This window comes from Nerophis ophidion, linkage group LG04 (assembly GCF_033978795.1).
Source record: "Nerophis ophidion isolate RoL-2023_Sa linkage group LG04, RoL_Noph_v1.0, whole genome shotgun sequence".
Taxonomy (NCBI): Eukaryota; Metazoa; Chordata; class Actinopteri; order Syngnathiformes; family Syngnathidae; genus Nerophis; species Nerophis ophidion.
In genome coordinates, this window is record NC_084614.1 from 85,791,246 (window position 1) to 85,811,245 (window position 20,000).

General features: G+C 39.0%; 1 protein-coding gene across 1 annotated transcript in view; it reads right to left on the reverse strand.

Annotated features, from left to right (window-relative positions):
• Positions 1-20,000, reverse strand: part of LOC133552111 (beta-2 adrenergic receptor-like) — a 50,997-nt gene that overhangs the window by 12,071 nt on the left and 18,926 nt on the right. Inside the window, exon 2 of the mRNA XM_061899452.1 lies at positions 2,988-3,168. Within this exon, the coding sequence (XP_061755436.1) occupies positions 2,988-3,168 (181 nt within the window). The remainder of the gene's footprint in view (positions 1-2,987; positions 3,169-20,000) is intronic.

Genomic DNA, 20,000 nt, shown 5'->3' on the forward strand with positions numbered 1-20,000 from the left:
TGTGTAATGATGCAATACACCGCTTCCCACCTACATCTTTCTTCTTTGACGTCTCCATTATTAATCGAACAAATTGCAAAAGATTCAGCAACACAGATGTCCAGAATACTGTGGAATTATGCGATGAAAAGAGACTTTTAGCTGTAAAGGGTGCTGGACCAACATTTTTTCCACAATGTGTGACGTCACGCGCACGCGTAATCAATCAATCCATCAATCAACTCATCATCAATGAAAAAAATCCATTGATACATCAACCATCCATTCATCAAACAATACATTAATTTATCCATACGTCATCCATCCATCCATTCATCCATCCATTCATCCATCAATCAATACATCAGCCCATTCATCCGTCTATCTATCCATTCATCAATCAGTCAGTAAATCAATCACTTAATCCGTCAACTCATTCATCCTTCAATCAATAAACCCGTCCAATCATCCATGCATCCATTCATCTATCTTTATATCTTCCATTAATTTATTCATCATTAAAAAGATCAGTCCATTAATCACCAATAAATAATTCCATCAATCTATACATCTATCAATTCATCCATTAATCCAACAAGCAATCAATCCATTCATTAATCAATTCATCCATAAACATGTAAGCCAACAATTAATTCATCATCGATAAATAAATCCATCAATCTGTCCATCCATCCATTAATCAAACAGTACATTAATTCATCCATATGTCATTCATGCATTCATTCATCCATCAATCAATGCATCAGCCCAGTCTTTCTATCTATCTATTCATCATTTCATTGATCATCAATCAGTCAGTAGATCAATCACTTAATTTATCCGTATCTCATCACTCATTCATCCTTCAAATAAATTCATCCATTCATCCATCCTTCAATCAATAAATCAGTCCATTCATCTTTGCATCCATTCATCCATTTGTCCATCAATGCATTCCTCAATCAATCAATTCATCTATATGTCTTCCATTAATTTATTCATCATTAATAAATCACCAATCAAAATTTCAACCAATCTATCCATTCATCAATTCATCCATTAATCCAACAATCAATCAATCCATTCTTTAATCAATTCATTCATAGACATGTAAGCCAGCAATTAATTCATCATTGATAAAATCAATCCATTCATCTATTCATCCATCAATCCATTCATCAAACAATAAATTCATTTATCCATACGTTATCTATCCATTCATTCATCCATCAATCAATACATCAGCCCATTCATCTATCTATCTATTCATCAATCCATTTATCATCAATCAGTCAATGAATCGATCGCTTAATTTATCCGCATCTCATCCATCAACTCATTCATCCTTCAATCAATAAATCAGTCCATTCATCTATGCATCCATTCATCCACCTTTCATCCATTTATCCATCAGTCCATTCCTCAATCAATTCATATGTATGTATTTCATTAATGTATTCATCATTAATAAAACAGTCAATTGATCACCAATCAATAATTCCATCAATCAATACATCCATCCATTCATCAATTCATCCATTAATCCAACAACCAATCAATCCATTCATTAATCAATTCATCCATACACATGTAAGCCAACAAATAATTCATCATCAGTCCATTGATCTATCCTTCCATTCATCAAACAATCAATTCATTTATCCACACGTGATCTATCAATTCATTCATTCATCAATCAATACATTGATGGATTAGCTATCTATCCATTCATCGATACATTTATCAATAAGTCTAGAAATCGATTACTCTATCCACATATCTCATCCTTCAATCAATGAATCAGTCCATTCATCCATCCATCAATTCATTCATTCATCTATATATATGTCGTCCATCATTTCATACATCATTAATCAATAAGTCGATCCATTTATCCTCAATCAATCCATCTATCCATTCACCAATCAATTCGTTCATCGTTCATCCAACCATCCATCGGTCAATCCATCCCTCAGTCTGTCCGTGCATCCATCCACCAATCAGTCCGTCCCTTCTTTTGTCCATTCATCCATCCTTCCGTCTGTCTGATTGTCCATCCATCCATCCATTCATCCATTCATCCGTGTTAAAATAATTGTATCTAAGTAATCACAAAACTTTGTGACCCTACCAAGAAGAAGGCTTGTAAAACTCCACTGTGTAGGATGGGAAGCAACATGGAGGTGTTCGGTTTCTTTCTTCCATTATAGTCCACAGGAAGATTTTGTCTTGACCCGAGAACTACAAAGCGAAGAGGAAGCAGGACCTGACTCCCCCCCACCCCCCCAGGCACCTCTTCTTTGAACTGTTTTACGACCTCTTCTTTGAACTGACCTTTTCTTTGAACTGTTTTGTAACACACGGCGATGGCGGTTTACGACCCCCTTCCCTTAGAAACAGCTGTTGCCATGTAATCAGGGAAAGTCTAAGAGGAGGCGTGCAATCATTCGTCAGAGCATGGAACACTCTACAAGGGTGCAGGTTTACGTGTTTCTCCTCATTGAGCTAAATTGAATTTTGTCTCTGTTTAATTCCTTGCTTCTTGTCTTGTTTAATAGTTGTCATCAGTGTTTGAACCCCCCTTCTCCCTTTAGAAACAACTGTTGCCATGTAATCAGGGAAAGTCCAACTAATAGAGGAGGCGTGCAATCCTTCGTCAGAGCGTGGAACACTCTACAAGGGTGCAGGTTTACGTGTTTCTCCTCATTGAGCTAAATTGAATTTTGTCTCTGTTTAATTCCTTGCTTCTTGTCTTGTTTAATAGTTGTCATCAGTGTTTGAACCCCCCTTCTCCCTTTAGAAACAACTGTTGCCATGTAATCAGGGAAAGTCCAACTAATAGAGGAGGCGTGCAATCCTTCGTCAGAGCGTGGAACACTCTACAAGGGTGCAGGTGTACGTGTTTCTCCTCATTGAGCTAAATTGAATTTTGTCTCTGTTTAATTCCTTGCTTCTTGTCTTCTTTAATCAATGTTTGAACCTGTGCTTCAGTCCATAAGGAGACTCACCAGAGACGATGGCCACAACCAGAATGGCCATGGCGGCGCCAAGCAGGACCACCTCAGCATCGTTGTACTCTGAAGATGGAGCTGACCAATCAGGCGGCTTTGAGGAGTTGCTGGCGTCTGATTGGTTAGCCGGTGACGACGGGACGCTCAGGGCCTCTTGGACCCCTGTCACCTCTGTGACCTACAAACATAAAACGCATCTTTTATTCCATATAACGGTCTATGTAATGTTATACGATATAATACAATATTGTTAAAAATATTTCCAGGCAAATTGTTGGTTGAAATGAATTAAATGAGCTAAAGTGCTAGCATAAAATGTTAGCATGCTAACGTTAGCATGATGAAATGAACAGTCGGCGTACTTATAAGATGGCGCCAGGTACCAAAAGCCATTATTTTGTGGTTTAAAGTCGTTAAATTAGCTAAAATGATAGCATAAAGCATTAGCATGCTAACGTTGGGAACAGCGAGCATGCGTGCAAGGTCGTAAATAGTATCAAAACCAACAAATTGTAGGTTGAAATTAATACAATTAGCTATAGTGCTAGCCTAAAATGGTAGCATGCTAACATTAGCATGATAACATGAACGGGTGTACTAATAAGATGGCGCCAGGCACCAAAAGACATTATTTTGGGGTTTAAACTAATTAAAATAGCTAAAATGATAGCATATAGCTAACGTTATGTGGGTTCTTCCGAGGATGTCGTAGTGGTTTTGCAGCCCTTTGAGACACTTGTGATTTAGGGCTATATAAATAAACATTGATTGATTGATTGATTGATTGAACATTGGGAACAGCGAGCGTACTTGCAAGGTCGCAAAAAGTATCAAAACCGGTTGAAATGAATAAAATTAGCTAAAGTGCTAGCATAAAATGTTAGCATGCTAACATTAACATGATTACATGAACGGTTGGCGTACTTATAAGATGGCGCCAGGTACCAAAAGCCATTATTTTGTGGTTTAAAGTCGTTAAATTAGCTAAAATGATAGCATAAAGCATTAGCATGCTAACGTTGGGAACAACGAGCATACGTGCAAGCTCGTAAATAGTATCAAAACCTACAAATTGTAGGTTGAAATTAATACAATTGGCTAAAGTGCTAGCCTAAAATGCTAGCATGCTAACATTAGCATGATAATATGAACGGGTGTACTAATAAGATGGCGCCAGGCAACAAAAAAGATTATTTTGGGGTTTAAACTAATTAAAATAGCTAAAATGATAGCATATAGCTAACGTTATGTGGGTTCTTCCGAGGATGTCGTAGTGGTTTTGCAGCCCTTTGAGACACTTGTGATTTAGGGCTATATAAATAAACATTGATTGATTGATTGATTGATTGAACGTTGGGAACAGCGAGCGTACTTGCAAGGTCGCAAAAAGTATCAAAACCGGTTGAAATTAATAAAATTAGCTAAAGTGCTAGCATAGAATGTTAGCATGCTAACATTAACATGATTACATGAACGGTTGGCGTACTTATAAGATGGCGCCAGGTACCAAAAGCCATTATTTTGTGGTTTAAAGTCGTTAAATTAGCTAAAATGATAGCATAAAGCATTAGCATGCTAACGTTGGGAACAGCGAGCATGCGTGCAAGCTCGTAAATAGTATCAAAACCTACAAATTGTAGGTTGAAATTAATACAATTAGCTATAGTGCTAGCCTAAAATGGTAGCATGCTAACATTAGCATGATAACATGAACGGGTGTACTAATAAGATGGCGCCAGGCAACAAAAAAGATTATTTTGGGGTTTAAACTAATTAAAATAGCTAAAATGATAGCATATAGCTAACGTTATGTGGGTTCTTCCGAGGATGTCGTAGTGGTTTTGCAGCCCTTGGAGACACTTGTGATTTAGGGCTATATAAATAAACATTGATTGATTGATTGAACGTTGGGAACAGCGAGCGTACGTGCAAGGTCGCAAAAAGTATCAAAACCGGTTGAAATTAATAAAATTAGCTAAAGTGCTAGCATAGAATGTTAGCATGCTAACATTAACATGATTACATGAACGGTTGGCATACTTATAAGATGGCGCCAGGTACCAAAAGCCATTATTTTGTGGTTTAAAGTATTTAAATTAGCTAAAATGATAGCATAAAGCATTAGCATGCTAACATTGGGAACACCGAGCATGCGTGCAATGTCGTAAATAGTATCAAAACCAACAAATTGTAGGTTGAAATTAATACAATTAGCTATAGTGCTAGCCTAAAATGGTAGCATGCTAACATTAGCATGATAACATGAACGGGTGTACTAATAAGATGGCGCCAGGCACCAAAAGACATTATTTTGGGGTTTAAACTAATTAAAATAGCTAAAATGATAGCATATAGCTAACGTTATGTGGGTTCTTCCGAGGATGTCGTAGTGGTTGTGCAGCCCTTTGAGACACTTATGATTTAGGGCTATATAAATAAACATTGATTGATTGATTGATTGATTGAACGTTGGGAACAGCGAGCGTACGTGCAAGGTCGTAAAAAGTATCAAAACCGGTTGAAATGAATAAAATTAGCTAAAGTGCTAGCATAGAATGTTAGCATGCTAACATTAACATGATTACATGAACGGTTGGCGTACTTATAAGATGGCGCCAGGTACCAAAAGCCATTATTTTGTGGTTTAAAGTCGTTAAATTAGCTAAAATGATAGCATAAAGCATTAGCATGCTAACGTTGGGAACAGCGAGCATGCGTGCAAGCTCGTAAATAGTATCAAAACCAACAAATTGTAGGTTGAAATTAATACAATTAGCTAAAGTGCTTATCTAAAATGGTAGCATGCTAACATTAGCATGATAAAATGAACGGGTGCACTAATAAGATGGCGCCAGGCACCAAAAGACATTATTTTGGGGTTTAAACTAATTAAAATAGCTAAAATGATAGCATATAGCTAACGTTATGTGGGTTCTTCCGAGGATGTCGTAGTGGTTGTGCAGCCCTTTGAGACACTTGTGATTTAGGGCTATATAAATAAACATTGATTGATTGATTGATTGATTGAACGTTGGGAACGGCGAGCGTACGTGCAAGGTCGCAAAAAGTATCAAAACCGGTTGAAATTAATAAAATTAGCTAAAGTGCTAGCATAGAATGTTAGCTTGCTAACGTTAGCATGATGAAATGAACGGTCGGCGTACTTATAAGATGGCGCCAGGTACCAAAAGCCATTATTTTGTGGTTTAAAGTCGTTAAATTAGCTAAAATGATAGCATAAAGCATTAGCATGCTAACGTTGGGAACAGCGAGCATGCGTGCAAGCTCGTAAATAGTATCAAAACCAACAAATTGTAGGTTGAAATTAATACAATTAGCTAAAGTGCTAGCCTAAAATAGTAGCATGCTAACATTAGCATGATAACATGAACGGGTGTACTAATAAGATGGCGCCAGGCAACAAAAAAGATTATTTTGGGGTTTAAACTAATTAAAATAGCTAAAATGATAGCATATAGCTAACGTTATGTGGGTTCTTCCGAGGATGTCGTAGTGGTTGTGCAGCCCTTTGAGACACTTGTGATTTAGGGCTATATAAATAAACATTGATTGATTGATTGATTGATTGAACGTTGGGAACAGCGAGCGTACTTGCAAGGTCGCAAAAAGTATCAAAACCGGTTGAAATTAATAAAATTAGCTAAAGTGCTAGCATAGAATGTTAGCATGCTAACATTAACATGATTACATGAACGGTTGGCATACTTATAAGATGGCGCCAGGTACCAAAAGCCATTATTTTGTGGTTTAAAGTATTTAAATTAGCTAAAATGATAGCATAAAGCATTAGCATGCTAACATTGGGAACACCGAGCATGCGTGCAATGTCGTAAATAGTATCAAAACCAACAAATTGTAGGTTGAAATTAATACAATTAGCTATAGTGCTAGCCTAAAATGGTAGCATGCTAACATTAGCATGATAACATGAACGGGTGTACTAATAAGATGGCGCCAGGCACCAAAAGACATTATTTTGGGGTTTAAACTAATTAAAATAGCTAAAATGATAGCATATAGCTAACGTTATGTGGGTTCTTCCGAGGATGTCGTAGTGGTTGTGCAGCCCTTTGAGACACTTATGATTTAGGGCTATATAAATAAACATTGATTGATTGATTGATTGATTGAACGTTGGGAACAGCGAGCGTACGTGCAAGGTCGTAAAAAGTATCAAAACCGGTTGAAATGAATAAAATTAGCTAAAGTGCTAGCATAGAATGTTAGCATGCTAACATTAACATGATTACATGAACGGTTGGCGTACTTATAAGATGGCGCCAGGTACCAAAAGCCATTATTTTGTGGTTTAAAGTCGTTAAATTAGCTAAAATGATAGCATAAAGCATTAGCATGCTAACGTTGGGAACAGCGAGCATGCGTGCAAGCTCGTAAATAGTATCAAAACCAACAAATTGTAGGTTGAAATTAATACAATTAGCTAAAGTGCTAGCCTAAAATGGTAGCATGCTAACATTAGCATGATAAAATGAACGGGTGCACTAATAAGATGGCGCCAGGCACCAAAAGACATTATTTTGGGGTTTAAACTAATTAAAATAGCTAAAATGATAGCATATAGCTAACGTTATGTGGGTTCTTCCGAGGATGTCGTAGTGGTTGTGCAGCCCTTTGAGACACTTGTGATTTAGGGCTATATAAATAAACATTGATTGATTGATTGATTGATTGAACGTTGGGAACGGCGAGCGTACGTGCAAGGTCGCAAAAAGTATCAAAACCGGTTGAAATTAATAAAATTAGCTAAAGTGCTAGCATAGAATGTTAGCATGCTAACATTAACATGATTACATGAACGGTTGGCGTACTTATAAGATGGCGCCAGGTACCAAAAGCCATTATTTTGTGGTTTAAAGTATTTAAATTAGCTAAAATGATAGCATAAAGCATTAGCATGCTAACATTGGGAACACCGAGCATGCGTGCAATGTCGTAAATAGTATCAAAACCAACAAATTGTAGGTTGAAATTAATACAATTAGCTAAAGTGCTAGCCTAAAATGGTAGCATGCTAACATTAGCATGATAAAATGAACGGGTGTACTAATAAGATGGCGCCAGGCACCAAAAGACATTATTTTGTGGTTTAAAGTATTTAAATTAGCTAAAATGATAGCATAAAGCATTAGCATGCTAACATTGGGAACACCGAGCATGCGTGCAATGTCGTAAATAGTATCAAAACCAACAAATTGTAGGTTGAAATTAATACAATTAGCTATAGTGCTAGCCTAAAATGCTAGCATGCTAACATTAGCATGATAACATGAACGGGTGTACTAATAAGATGGCGCCAGGCACCAAAAGACATTATTTTGGGGTTTAAACTAATTAAAATAGGTAAAATGATAGCATATAGCTAACGTTATGTGGGTTCTTCCGAGGATGTCGTAGTGGTTGTGCAGCCCTTTGAGACACTTGTGATTTAGGGCTATATAAATAAACATTGATTGATTGATTGATTGATTGAACGTTGGGAACAGCGAGCGTACGTGCAAGGTCGCAAAAAGTATCAAAACCAGTTGAAATGAATAAAATTAGCTAAAGTGCTAGCATAAAATGTTAGCATGCTAACATTAACATGATTACATGAACGGTTGGCGTACTTATAAGATGGCGCCAGCTACCAAAAGCCATTACTTTGGGGTTTAAACAAATCATATTATAGCTAAAATGATAGCATAAAACGTTAGCATGCTAACATTAATATAACGTAGGAAAAGAAAACACATTTCTAAGTTGCCGACAAATATCAAAAGCCATGATTTCCAGGTTCAAACCAAATACAATTAGCATATAATGTTACCATGATAACGTCCGCATGATAATGTAGGAAAGGAAAGGTTAGCATCAAGTAACAAAAAGCAATGATTTTGAGGTTTGAATGGATACAATTTGCAAAAATGCCGGCATAAAATGTTAGCATACTAACATTAGCCTGCTAACCTAAAAGAAGTTAGACATATCAAAAGCCATGATTTTTAAGGTTAAACTTACCAAATTTGCCAAAATTTAGCGTAAAATGTTAGCAAGTTAACGTTAGCAGTATGTCACCGGAAAATATCGCGCCCTTATGAGATGGCGCCAAGTATCGAAAGCAATGATTTTTAGGTTTAAATGAATACAATTTGCAAAAATGCTACCATTAAATGTTAGCATGCTAACAGAGAAGAAGTTAGATGTCTCAAAATCTATTATTTTTAGGGGTTAAACTTAAAAAATTAGGGAAAATTCTAGCGTAAAATGTCAGCGAGCTAACGTTAGCATTACGTCACCTGAAAATATTGCGTCCTTTAAAGTTGGCTCCATGTATCGAAAGCAATGATTTCTAGGTTGGAATTGATACGATTTGCAAAAATTTAGCATGCTAACAGAGAAGAAGTTAGATGTCTCAAAATCCATTACAAAATTTGCCAAAATTCTAGCTTAAAATATCAGCGAGCTAACGTTAGCATTATATCACCGGAAAATATTACGTCCTTCTAAGATGAGAAAGCACTGATTTTTAGGTTTGAATGAATACAATTTTATTAAAAATGCTAACAATAAATGTTAGCATACTAACATTAGCATGCTAACAGAGAAGAAGGTAGACATCTCAAAATCCATGATTTTTAGGGGTTAATCTTACATAATTAGCCAAAATTCTAGCATAAAATATCAGCGAGCTAACGTTAGCATTACGTCACCTGAAAATATTGCATCCTTCTAAGTTGACACCAAGTATTGAAAGCAATGATTTTTAGGTTGGAATTGATACAATTTGCAAAAATTTAGCATGCTAACAGAGAAGAAGTCAGATGTCTCAAAATCCATTACAAAATTTGCCAAAATTCTAGCTTAAAATATCAGCGAGCTAACGTTAGCATTACGTCACCGGAAAATATTACGTCCTTCTAAGTTGAAAAAGCAATGATTTTTAGGTTTGAATGAATACAATTTTATTAAAAATGCTAACGATAAATGTTAGCATACTAACATTAGCATGCTAACAGAGAAGAAGGTAGACGTCTCAAAATCCATGATTTTTAGGGGCTAATCTTACATAATTAGCCAAAATTCTAGCATAAAATATCAGCGAGCTAACGTTAGCATTACGTCACCTGAAAATATTGCATCCTTCTAAGTTGACACCAAGTATCGAAAGCAATGATTTTTAGGTTGGAATTGATACAATTTGCAAAAATTTAGCATGCTAACAGAGAAGAAGTTAGATGTCTCAAAATCCATTACAAAATTTGCCAAAATTCTAGCTTAAAATATCAGCGAGCTAACGTTAGCATTACGTCACCGGAAAATATTACGTCCTTCTAAGTTGAGAAAGCAATGATTTTTAGGTTTGAATGAATACAATTTTATTAAAAATGCTAACAATAAATGTTAGCATACTAATATTAGCATGCTAACAGAGAAGAAGGTAGATGTCTCAAAATCCATGATTTTTAGGGGCTAATCTTACATAATTGGCCAAAATTCTAGCATAAAATATCAGCGAGCTAACGTTAGCATTACGTCACCTGAAAATATTGCATCCTTCTAAGTTGACACCAAGTATCGAAAGCAATGATTTTTAAGTTGGAATTGATACAATTTGCAAAAATTTAGCATGCTAACAGAGAAGAAGTTAGATGTCTCAAAATCCATTACAAAATTTGCCAAAATTCTAGCTTAAAATATCAGCGAGCTAACGTTAGCATTACGTCACCGGAAAATATTACGTCCTTCTCAGTTGAGAAAGCACTGATTTTTAGGTTTGAATGAATACAATTTTATTAAAAATGCTAACAATAAATGTTAGCATACTAACATTAGCATGCTAACAGAGAAGAAGGTAGACGTCTCAAAATCCATGATTTTTAGGGGTTAATCTTACATAATTAGCCAAAATTCTAGCATAAAATATCAGCGAGCTAACGTTAGCATTACGTCACCTGAAAATATTGCATCCTTCTAAGTTGACACCAAGTATTGAAAGCAATGATTTTTAGGTTGGAATTGATACAATTTGCAAAAATTTAGCATGCTAACAGAGAAGAAGTTAGATGTCTCAAAATCCATTACAAAATTTGCCAAAATTCTAGCTTAAAATATCAGCGAGCTAACGTTAGCATTACGTCACCGGAAAATATTACGTCCTTCTAAGTTGGCACCGGAAAGCAATGATTTTTAGGTTTGAATGAATACAATTTTATTAAAAATGCTAACAATAAATGTTAGCATACTAACATTAGCATGCTAACAGAGAAGAAGGTAGACGTCTCAAAATCCATGATTTTTAGGGGTTAATCTTACATAATTAGCCAAAATTCTAGCATAAAATATCAGCGAGCTAACGTTAGCATTACGTCACCTGAAAATATTGCATCCTTCTAAGTTGGCACCAAGTATCGAAAGCAATGATTTCTAGGTTGGAATTGATACGATTTGCAAAAATTTAGCATGCTAACAGAGAAGAAGTTAGATGTCTCAAAATCCATTACAAAATTTGCCAAAATTCTAGCTTAAAATATCAGCGAGCTAACGTTAGCATTACGTCACCGGAAAATATTACGTCCTTCTAAGTTGAGAAAGCAATGATTTTTAGGTTTGAATGAATACAATTTTATTAAAAATGCTAACAATAAATGTTAGCATACTAACATTAGCATGCTAACAGAGAAGAAGGTAGACGTCTCAAAATCCATGATTTTTAGGGGTTAATCTTACATAATTAGCCAAAATTCTAGCATAAAATATCAGCGAGCTAACGTTAGCATTACGTCACCGGAAAATATTGCATCCTTCAAAGTTGGCACCAAGTATTGAAAGCAATGATTTTTAGGTTGGAATTGATACAATTTGCAAAAATTTAGCATGCTAACAGAGAAGAAGTTAGATGTCTCAAAATCCATTACAAAATTTGCCAAAATTCTAGCTTAAAATATCAGCGAGCTAACGTTAGCATTACGTCACCGGAAAATATTACGTCCTTCTCAGTTGAGAGAGCACTGATTTTTAGGTTTGAATGAATACAATTTTATTAAAAATGCTAACAATAAATGTTAGCATACTAACATTAGCATGCTAACAGAGAAGAAGGTAGACGTCTCAAAATCCATGATTTTTAGGGGCTAATCTTACATAATTAGCCAAAATTCTAGCATAAAATATCAGCGAGCTAACGTTAGCATTACGTCACCTGAAAATATTGCATCCTTCTAAGTTGGCACCATGTATTGAAAGCAATGATTTTTAGGTTGGAATTGATACAATTTGCAAAAATTTAGCATGCTAACAGAGAAGAAGTTAGATGTCTCAAAATCCATTACAAAATTTGCCAAAATTCTAGCTTAAAATATCAGCGAGCTAACGTTAGCATTACGTCACTGGAAAATATTACGTCCTTCTCAGTTGAGAAAGCAATGATTTTTAGGTTTGAATGAATACAATTTTATTAAAAATGCTAACAATAAATGTTAGCATACTAATATTAGCATGCTAACAGAGAAGAAGGTAGACGTCTCAAAATCCATGATTTTTAGGGGTTAATCTTACATAATTAGCCAAAATTCTAGCATAAAATATCAGCGAGCTAACGTTAGCATTACGTCACCTGAAAATATTGCATCCTTCTAAGTTGGCACCAAGTATTGAAAGCAATGATTTTTAGGTTGGAATTGATACAATTTGCAAAAATTTAGCATGCTAACAGAGAAGAAGTTAGATGTCTCAAAATCCATTACAAAATTTGCCAAAATTCTAGCTTAAAATATCAGCGAGCTAACGTTAGCATTACGTCACCGGAAAATATTACGTCCTTCTCAGTTGAGAAAGCAATGATTTTTAGGTTTGAATGAATACAATTTTATTAAAAATGCTAACAATAAATGTTAGCATACTAATATTAGCATGCTAACAGAGAAGAAGGTAGACGTCTCAAAATCCATGATTTTTAGGGGCTAATCTTACATAATTAGCCAAAATTCTAGCATAAAATATCAGCGAGCTAACGTTAGCATTACGTCACCGGAAAATATTGCATCCTTCTAAGTTGGCACCAAGTATTGAAAGCAATGATTTTTAGGTTGGAATTGATACAATTTGCAAAAATTTAGCATGCTAACAGAGAAGAAGTTAGATGTCTCAAAATCCATTACAAAATTTGCCAGAATTCTAGCTTAAAATATCAGCGAGCTAACGTTAGCATTACGTCACCAGAAAATATTACGTCCTTCTAAGTTGGCACCCGAAAGCAATGATTTTTAGGTTTGAATGAATACAATTTTATTAAAAATGCTAACAATAAATGTTAGCATACTAACATTAGCATGCTAACAGAGAAGAAGGTAGACGTCTCAAAATCCATGATTTTTAGGGATTAATCTTACATAATTAGCCAAAATTCTAGCATAAAATATCAGCGAGCTAACGTTAGCATTACGTCACCTGAAAATATTGCATCCTTCTAAGTTGGCACCATGTATCGAAAGCAATGATTTTTAGGTTTGAATGAATACCATCCATCTTCCATCCATCATCTTCCGCTTATCCGAGGTCGGGTCGCGGGGGCAGCAGCCTAAGCAGGGAAGCCCAGACTTCCCTCTCCCCAGCCACTTCGTCTAGCTCTTCCCGGGGGATCCCGAGGCGTTCCCAGGCCAGCCGGGAGACATAGTCTTCCCAACGTGTCCTGGGTCTTCCATACCGGTTGGACGTGCCCTAAACACCTCCCTAGGGAGGCGTTCGGGTGGCATCCTGACCAGATGCCCGAACCACCTCATCTGGCTCCTCTCCATGTGGAGGAGCAGCGGCTTTACTTTGAGTTCCTCCCGGATGGCAGAGCTTCTCACCCTATCTCTAAGGGAGAGACCCAAACTCATTTGGGCCGCTTGTACCCGTGATCTTATCCTTTCGGTCATGACCCAAAGCTCATGACCATAGGTGAGGATGGGAACGTAGATCGACCGGTAAATTGAGAGCTTTGCCTTCCGGCTCAGCTCCTTATTCACCACAACGGATCGGTACAACGTCCGCATTACTGAAGACGCCGCACCGATCCGCCTGTCGATCTCACGATCCACTCTTCCCTCACTCGTGAACAAGACTCCTAGGTACTTGAACTCCTCCACTTGGGGCAGGGTCTCCTCCCCAACCCGGAGATGGCACTCCACCCTTTTCCGGGCGAGAACCATGGACTCGGACTTGGAGGTGCTGATTCTCATTCCGGTCGCTTCACACTCGGCTGCGAACCGATCCAGTGAGAGCTGAAGATCCCGGCCAGATGAAGCCATCAGGACCACATCATCTGCAAAAAGCAGAGACCTAATCCTGCGGTCACCAAACCGGAAACCCTCAACGCCTTGACTGCGCCTAGAAATTCTGTCCATAAAAGTTCTGAACAGAATCGGTGACAAAGGACAGTCTTGGCGGAGTCCAACCCTCACTGGAAATGTGTCCGACTTACTGCCGGCAATGCGGACCAAGGTCTGGCACTGATCATACAGGGAGTGGACTATGTTCTGACACTGATCATACAGGGAGTGGACTATGTTCTGACACTGATCATACAGGGAGTGGACTATGTTCTGACACTGATCATACAGGGAGTGGACTATGTTCTGACACTGATCAAACAGGGAGTGGACTATGTTCTGACACTGATCATACAGGGAGTGGACCGCCACAATAAGACAGTCCGATACCCCATACTCTCTGAGCACTCCCCACAGGACTTCCCGAGGGACACGGTCCAATGCCTTCTCCAAGTCCACAAAGCACATGTAGACTGGTTGGGCAAACTCCCATGCACCCTCAAGAACCCTGCCGAGAGTATAAAGCTGGTCCACAGTTCCACGACCAGGACGAAAACCACACTGTTCCTCCTGAATCCGAGGTTCAACTATCCGGCGTAGTCTCCTCTCCAGTACACCTGAATAAACCTTACCGGGAAGGCTAATGCAATATAATATAAAAATCATGTAATATAGTATACAATATAATATAATAAATTAAAAAATATTATAATATAACATAAATATATTAATTTGTGGTGGACTCTCCTATTTCTGGGGCTGAGGTCGCTGAGGTTGTTAAAAAGCTCCTCGGTGGCAAGGCCCCAGGGGTGGATGAGGTCCGCCCGGAGTTCCTTAAGGCTCTGGATGCTGTGGGGCTGTCTTGGTTGACAAGACTCTGCAGCACCGTGTGGACATCGGGGGCGGTACCTCTGGACTGGCAGACCGGGGTGGTGGTTCCTCTCTTTAAGAAGGGGGACCGGAGGGTGTGTTCCAACTATGGTGGGATCACACTCCTCAGCCTTCCCGGTAAGGTTTATTCAGGTGTACTGGAGAGGAGACTACGCCGGATAGTCCAACCTCGGATTCAGGAGGAACAGTGTGGTTTTGGTCCTGGTCGTGGAACTGTGGACCAGCTCTATACTCTCGGCAGGGTTCTTGAGGGTGCATGGGAGTTTGCCCAACCAGTCTACATGTGCTTTGTGGACTTGGAGAAGGCATTGGACCGTGTCCCTCGGGAAGTCCTGTGGGGAGTGCTCAGAGAGTATGGGGTATCGGACTGTCTTATTGTGGCGGTCCGCTCCCTGTATGATCAGTGCCAGATCTTGGTCCGCATTGCCGGCAGTAAGTCGGACACATTTCCAGTGAGGGTTGGACTCCGCCAAGGCTGTCCTTTGTCACCGATTCTGTTCATAACTTTAATGGACAGAATTTCTAGGCGCAGTCAAGGCGTTGAGGGGTTCCGGTTTGGTGACCGCAGGATTAGGTCTGTGCTTTTTGCAGATGATGTAGTCCTGATGGCTTCATCTGGCCGGGATCTTCAGCTCTCACTGGATCGGTTCGCAGCCGAGTGTGAAGCGACCGGAATGAGAATCAGCACCTCCAAGTCCGAGTCCATGGTTCTCGCCCGGAAAAGGGTGGAGTGCCATCTCCGGGTTGGGGAGGAGACCCTGCCCCAAGTGGAGGAGTTCAAGTACCTAGGAGTCTTGTTCACGAGTGGGGGAAGAGTGGATGGTGAGATCGACAGGCAGATCGGTGCGGCGTCTTCAGTAATGCGGACGTTGTATCGATCCGTTGTGGTGAAGAAGGAGCTGAGCCGGAAGGCAAAGCTCTCAATTTACCGGTCGATCTACGTTCCCATCCTCACCTATGGTCATGAGCTTTGGGTCGTGACCGAAAGGATAAGATCACGGGTACAAGCGGCCCAAATGAGTTTGGGTCTCTCCCTTAGAGATAGGGTGAGAAGCTCTGCCATCCGGGAGGAACTCAAAGTAAAGCCGCTGCTCCTCCACATGGAGAGGAGCCAGATGAGGTGGTTCGGGCATCTGGTCAGGATGCCACCCGAACGCCTCCCTAGGGAGGTGTTTAGGGCACGTCCAACCGGTATGGAAGACCCAGGACACGTTGGGAAGACTATGTCTCCCGGCTGGCCTGGGAACGCCTCGGGATCCCCCGGGAAGAGCTAGACGAAGTGGCTGGGGAGAGGGAAGTCTGGGGTTCCCTGCTTAGGCTGCTGCCCCCGCGACCCGACCTCGGATAAGCGGAAGATGATGGATGGATGGATGGATGGATATAATATAATGCAATATAAAATAATGTAAAAATTGTGTAATATTTTATACAACAGTTAAAACTGGGCGGAAGGGAATAAGCGGTAGGAAATGGATGGATGGATTTCATACAACATAATATAATAAAGTAGAAAGTAATATAATATAAATCTAACAATGCAATAGAAAATAATAGAAAAATCATGTAATATTTTATACAATATAATATAATAGAATAGAAAATATAATGCAATATGAAATAATACAACATACAAAGTAATATCAAAATGACATAATATACAATGATACAATATATCCAGTAGTGTGTATAATTCATATCAACGACAGGCGGCCATTATTAACTGCTGCTTCGAAACTGGTGTGTGTTGTTGTGTTGCCGCCGCACAAGTTGTGTAGTCTATGTAGTCAGTGAGGTCATCGTCAACGCAGGAAGGGAGGGGCCACGTGCACGCCCCTGCAGCGTGCACGTGGCCCCTGCAGACACAAGAGTGTGTTTGTGCAGCATGCAGATGACAACCTTAATGTCAGTATTTGTGGGCGTGTGTGTTTATGAGAGAGTTAATTGGGTCAGACGGGGTCAATTAGGGGGTGGGCGGGGCTTTGACTGTCAGCCAATGTGAGTGTGGTGCAGGATGGGACACATCCATGGTGAGCCAGCACGTAAAAGTTATTTCCTACCATGTGGTACCAAACTACGGCATCGAACCTCTTTTCAATTTAATATCACAAAACCCCCAAAAAACAGTCAAGTTCCAACGTTGTCTAAATTGTAAATAAAAACAAAATCCAATGATTTGCAAAACCTTTTCAACTTATATTCGATTAAATAGACTGCAAAGACAAGATAGTTAACGTTCGAACTGGGAAAATGTTGTTATTTTTTTGCAAATATTAGCTCGGTTGGAATTTGATGCCTGCAACATGTTTTTTTAAAAAAAAGCTGGCACAAGTGGCAAAAAAGACTGAGAAAGTGGAGGAATGCTCATCAAACAGGTGAACAGGCTAATTGGGAACAGGTGGGCGGCATGATTGGGTGTAAAGGCAGCTTCCACAAACAAGAATGGGACGAAGTTTGCGTGTGCGAATTGTCCAACGGTTTAAGAACAACATTTCTCCACGCGTTATTGCAAGGAATTTATGGATTTCACCATCTACGGTCCGTAAAATCATCAAAAGGTTCAGAGAATCCGGAGAAATCACCGCACGTAAGCGATGATATTACGGACCTTGGATCCCTCGCCAAAAAGCGACATTGGTGTGTAAAGGATATCACCACATGGAAAATATGCAGTGAAAAACAGGCTTTGCGATGAGGAAGACTGTCAGCCAAAGTGAGTGTGGTGCAGGATGGGACACATCCATGGTGAGCCAGCACGTAAAAGTTATTTCCTACCATGTGGTACCAAACTACGGCATCGAACCTGTTTTCAATTTAATATCACAAAACCCCCAAAAAAACAGTCAAGTTGCCACGTTGTCTAAATTGTAAATAAAAACAAAATCCAATGATTTGCAAAACCTTTTCAACTTATATTCGATTAAATAGACTGCAAAGACAAGATAGTTAACGTCCGAACTGGGAAAATGTTGTTATTTTTTTGCAAATATTAGCTCGGTTGGAATTTGATGCCTGCAACATGTTTTTAAAAAAAAAGCTGGCACAAGTGGCAAAAAAGACTGAGAAAGTGGAGGAATGCTCATCAAACAGGTGAACAGGCTAATTGGGAACAGGTGGGCGGCATGATTGGGTGTAAAGGCAGCTTCCACAAACAAAAATGGGACGAGGTTTGCGTGTGCGAATTGTCCAACGGTTTAAGAACAACATTTCTCCACGCGTTGTTGCAAGGAATTTATGGATTTCACCATCTACGGTCCGTAAAATCATCAAAAGGTTCAGAGAATCCGGAGAAATCACTGCACGTAAGCGATGATATTACGGACCTTGGATCCCTCACCAAAAAGCGACATTGGTGTGTAAAGGATATCACCACATGGAAAATATGCAGTGAAAAACAGGGCTTAAAAATTTTTTGATGAAAAGAGTGGGAGAAGGAGGCGGGTATAGTAGGGATGACATCTGACAGTCTTCCTTCCTCCCACGCCACTTTAGTCTCCTCAGCATAACGGAAGTGTTCAGGATTCTTGACCGCACCATTGATGTCCTCAGCTGTTGCAGTGGCTTTAAACTTCATGGCATAAAGAAAACCGCTGTCAGTAACTACAGCTCGTCGCTACATCTGTAAGTGCAAGTTAAAACTCCACTATGAAGAGCGAAAGCTATTTATCAACAACATCCAGAAATCCCGCTGGCTTTGCTGGGGCCCGAGCTCATCTAAGATGGACTGATGCACAGTGGAAAAGTGTTCTGCGGTCAACATTTCAAATTGTTTTTTATAAACTGTGGACGTGGTGTCCTCCGGACCAAAGAGGACAAGAACCATCCGGACTGTTCTAGGCGCAAAGTTCAAAGGCCAGCAGCAGCTGTGATGGGCCCAAGGCATGGGTGACATACACATCTGTGAAGGCAGCATTAATGCTGAAAGGTACATACAGGTTTTGGAGCAAGCAACGTTATCATGGACGCCCCTGCTTATTTCAGCAAGACGATGCCAAGCCACGTGTTTCAACAGCGTGGCTTCGTAGTAAAAAAGTGCAGGTACTAGACTGGCCTACCTGTAGTCCAGACCTGTGTCCCATTGAAAATGTGTGATGCTTTACCTAAAATACCACAACGGAGACCCCGGACTGTTAAACAACTTAAGCTGTTCAACTGAATATAAGTTGAAAAGGATTTGCAACTCTTTGTATTCGGTTTTTACTTACAAAACACACAACTTCACTGGTTTTGGCTTTTGTATTTATCAGACAATCTGATCGTTTAAAATTTGCCGCCTCATCTTGCGGCGAGCGCGAGTAAATCAGGTCAATGATCATGATTTTTTTGACTGGAAGTGAAAATAGCAAAACAGTTTTTACCTATATGACCCAATTCAAACAACCTGCCCTAGTTATGTCGCAAAAAAAAAAAAAAAAAAAATCACTGTTCACTGAAGTTTGTGGATATTAGAGGGAAAAAAAAGTCCAAACACAATACACAGATCATAATTACACCCATTTAAGACAATATAACATACATCCATAATCCTGGATGCATATGAAAAAGTGCCATGAATTTATCTGTACAGTAATCTACTTATTTATATCTGCACCTTATTGCTTTTTTATTTATTTTTATTTTTTTAATCCTGCACTACCAAAAGCTAACGCAACGAAATTTCGTTCTTGTTTGTACTGTTAAGTTTAAATTTGAATGACAATAAAAGGGAAGTTTAAGTCTAAGTCAAATTACAATTACAATACGTTACTTTTTATATTTTCCTTTGTTTGTTTTTTATTGTAGTGGTGAACAT